This window comes from Lotus japonicus, chromosome 6 (assembly GCF_012489685.1).
Source record: "Lotus japonicus ecotype B-129 chromosome 6, LjGifu_v1.2".
Taxonomy (NCBI): Eukaryota; Viridiplantae; Streptophyta; class Magnoliopsida; order Fabales; family Fabaceae; genus Lotus; species Lotus japonicus.
In genome coordinates, this window is record NC_080046.1 from 31,794,994 (window position 1) to 31,798,410 (window position 3,417).

The window sequence follows — 3,417 nt, forward strand, 5'->3', positions numbered from 1 at the left end:
TATCCTTGCAGATCGTGATCCTAGGAGGAAGCTTGATCCAAGAAGTGATGAAGGGATTTTCATGGGGTATTCTATGAACAGCAAAGCTTACAGAGTTTTTAATTCTCGCACAAGGACCATGATGGAATCTGTGAATGTGACTGTGGATGATGAACCAAGCAAGAAGGAAGAAGCAGTTTTGAATGAAGATGATGATGGTGCTGATGTTCGCGTCGATGCTCTAGCAACCGCCCTCGACAATGAGTCAGAAACAAGTGCTGATGAAAAGGAAGACAAAGATATCCCATCAAACAAAGCTCCATCAATCAGGGTTCAGAAGAATCACCCTCAAGAAAACATTATTGGTTATCTTCAAGAAGGGGTGACTACCAGATCCAGAAGTATAATTGCTCACAGTTGTTTCATCTCTAAGATAGAACCCAAGAATGTCAATGAAACTCTCACTGATGAATACTGGATAAATGTTATGCAAGAGGAGCTAGAGCAGTTCAGGAGAAATGAAGTGTGGGAATTAGTGCCTAGGCCTGAAGAAGTAAACATCATAGGCACCAAATGGATCTTCAAGAACAAATCAGATGAAACTGGAACAGCCACAAGGAATAAAGCAAGGCTAGTTGCTCAAGGATATACTCAGATAGAAGGAGTTGATTTTGATGAGACTTTTGCTCCAATAGCTAGACTGGAATCTATAAGACTCTTGTTAGGTGTTGCTTGTCTCTTGAAGTTCAGACTTTATCAGATGGATGTGAAGAGTGCTTTCCTAAATGGCTATTTGAGTGAAGAAGTTTATGTTGAACAACCTAAAGGATTTACAGATCCACATCATCTAGATCATGTGTACAAGTTGAGGAAAGCCTTGTATGGCTTGAAGCAAGCTCCTAGGGCTTGGTATGAAAGGTTAACTGAGTTCCTTGTAAGCAATGGTTACTGTAAGGGTGGAATTGATAAAACTCTGTTTGTGAAGAATGACAAAGGTAAGCTCATGGTAGCACAGATTTATGTGGATGACATTGTTTTTGGAGGAATGTCGAACTCAATGGTGGAGCATTTCGTCCGACAAATGAAATCTGAGTTTGAGATGAGCTTAGTTGGTGAATTGAATTATTTTCTAGGGCTACAAGTCAAGCAAATGGACGATTCTATGTTCATATCACAGAGTAAGTATGCTAAAGGCTTAGTCAAGAAGTTTGGCCTTGAAAAGGCTGGTCACAAGAGAACTCCTGCTGCTACACACATCAAACTGTCCAAGGATGAGCAAGGAGAAGATGTTGATCAAAGTCTCTATAGAAGCATGATTGGAAGCTTGTTGTATCTTACTGCTAGCAGACCAGATATCACCTTTGCAGTTGATGTATGTGCAAGATACCAAGCAGCTCCTAAGGCAAGTCATCTGCTGCAGGTCAAGAGAATTATCAAGTACATCAATGGCACAAGTGACTATGGTATTCTCTATACTCATGATACAAATTATTCTTTAGTTGGATTCTGTGATGCAGATTGGGCAGGATGTGCAGATGATAGAAAGAGCACATCTGGTGGATGTTTCTTCTTGGGGAATAATTTGATTTCATGGTTTAGCAAGAAGCATAATTGTGTCTCATTGTCTACAGCTGAAGCAGAGTATATTGCAGCAGGAAGTAGTTGTACTCAACTCATGTGGATGAAGCAAATGCTGAAAGAGTATGATGTTGAACAGGATGTCATGACATTGTACTGCGACAATCTCAGTGCAATCAATATTTCCAAGAACCCCATACAGCATAGCAGGACCAAGCATATTGACATTAGACATCATTTTATTAGAGATTTGGTGGAGGATAAAATTGTCAATTTGGAGCATGTTACAACTGACAAGCAGTTAGCTGATATTTTCACAAAACCTCTTGATGCAATTACCTTTGAAAAATTAAGAGGAAATCTAGGGATTTGTCTTTTTGATGCATAGCAATTAGCGTGCCCTAGTGTGTTAACGGCTAGTTTATTTTTGGTCATCATTAACTGCCGTTGTGACACCAGCAGAGAGAAAGTTACTTCATGGCTCTCTTGCCCTATAACTACCTCCAACGGGCAAATTGTGTTCTCTCAACCGCTTGTTCATCTATTTTCTTCAAGACTCATTCTCTCTCGTTTGCAATTCTTTTTCATTGTTCTGTGTTCTGTTTGCGTTTGCTTTCATGTCATCATGTCTCAAAGTTCAGGAAAGAATGACTCTGTCAAGGCAAAGATTGAAAGAACTGCTAAAGGAGTTAAATGCATGGGTTTGAAGAGTGGCTCTTCCCAACCTTCTACTGTGTCAAAGAAAGCTCCGAGGAAGACAAAGACAAGATACCCAGCAAGAAAGATCTACATGTCCAAGGTTCAAAACAAAGAACCCACCAATGTTCCTCTCTGTGAGGATGTTACTAATGAAGAGGAAATCGAGGCTGAAGACTCTCCTGTGAAATCGCCTCCGGATGTTGTGCCTGATGTTGAGACATCTGAGTCTAAGGAAATTTCTGCCAAAGAAAATCCTGAAAAGGATTCCACTTCTCATGAAGATTCAGGCGATGCTACTCAGCCTGCTATCTCTGTATCATCCTCTTCAAAGGATGTTGATCCAAAGAATGGCAATTCTGAGGATACCAATTCTGCAGAGCCAACCCATGCTCCAGCCCCTGTTCAGGACATCTCTGATGATGATTCTGATGATGAGCCCCTGGTTAAGTCCATTCCTGATAGCGTTGCTGCCAGAATGAAAAGAAAAAGAAGGGTCTCTACTCCAGAAGTCACTCCTACTCCACCAAAGAGATCCAAGTAATCTCCTGTAACCTACAAATCTAGACAAGCGAGTGTGAAGGATAAGGGAAAGCAAAAGGCTGTCAAGACTACAAGTGAGAAGAAGAAAAGAAAGATTCCAGTTGATGTTGAAGAATCTGAGTCATATATTGAAGCCGATGTCCAGGACATTCGACCCTCTGAGAAAAAGAAGTTTTCTGGTAAGCGTATTCCTCAAAATGTTCCTGTTGTTCCCATTGATAGAGTGTCTTTTCATTTAGAAGAGAATGTTCAGAAGTGGAAGTTTGTTTGCAAGAAGAGAATGGCCAAGGAAAGGGAAGTTGGTTCTGATGTTCTTGAATGTAAGGATGTTATTGCTCTTATTGAGAAGGCTGGTCTGATGAAGACAATTCAGAATGTTGGAAGGTGCTATGAGAAGCTTGTGGGAGAGTTCTTGGTGAATCTCTCTGTGGATGTTGGACTTCCTGAGAGTGATGAATTCAGGAAGGTTTTTGTGAGGGCTGAATGTGTTGTGTTCTCACCTGCTGTGATAAATCAAGCACTTGGAAGAAGTGCTATTGAATTTGCTGATGAGGAAGTCTCCATGGATGATATTGCCAAGGAACTTATTGCTGGTTATGTGAAGAAGTGGCCCAACAAGAA

The 3,417-nt window shown here is 40.8% G+C and overlaps 1 protein-coding gene across 1 annotated transcript; it reads left to right on the forward strand.

The window, feature by feature from the left end:
• Positions 1-2,254: 2,254 nt before the first annotated feature.
• Positions 2,255-2,797, forward strand: LOC130725207 (uncharacterized). Its single transcript, XM_057576455.1, has one exon. It carries the CDS (start codon positions 2,255-2,257, stop codon positions 2,795-2,797), a length of 543 nt encoding a protein of 180 aa, XP_057432438.1.
• Positions 2,798-3,417: the final 620 nt, after the last annotated feature.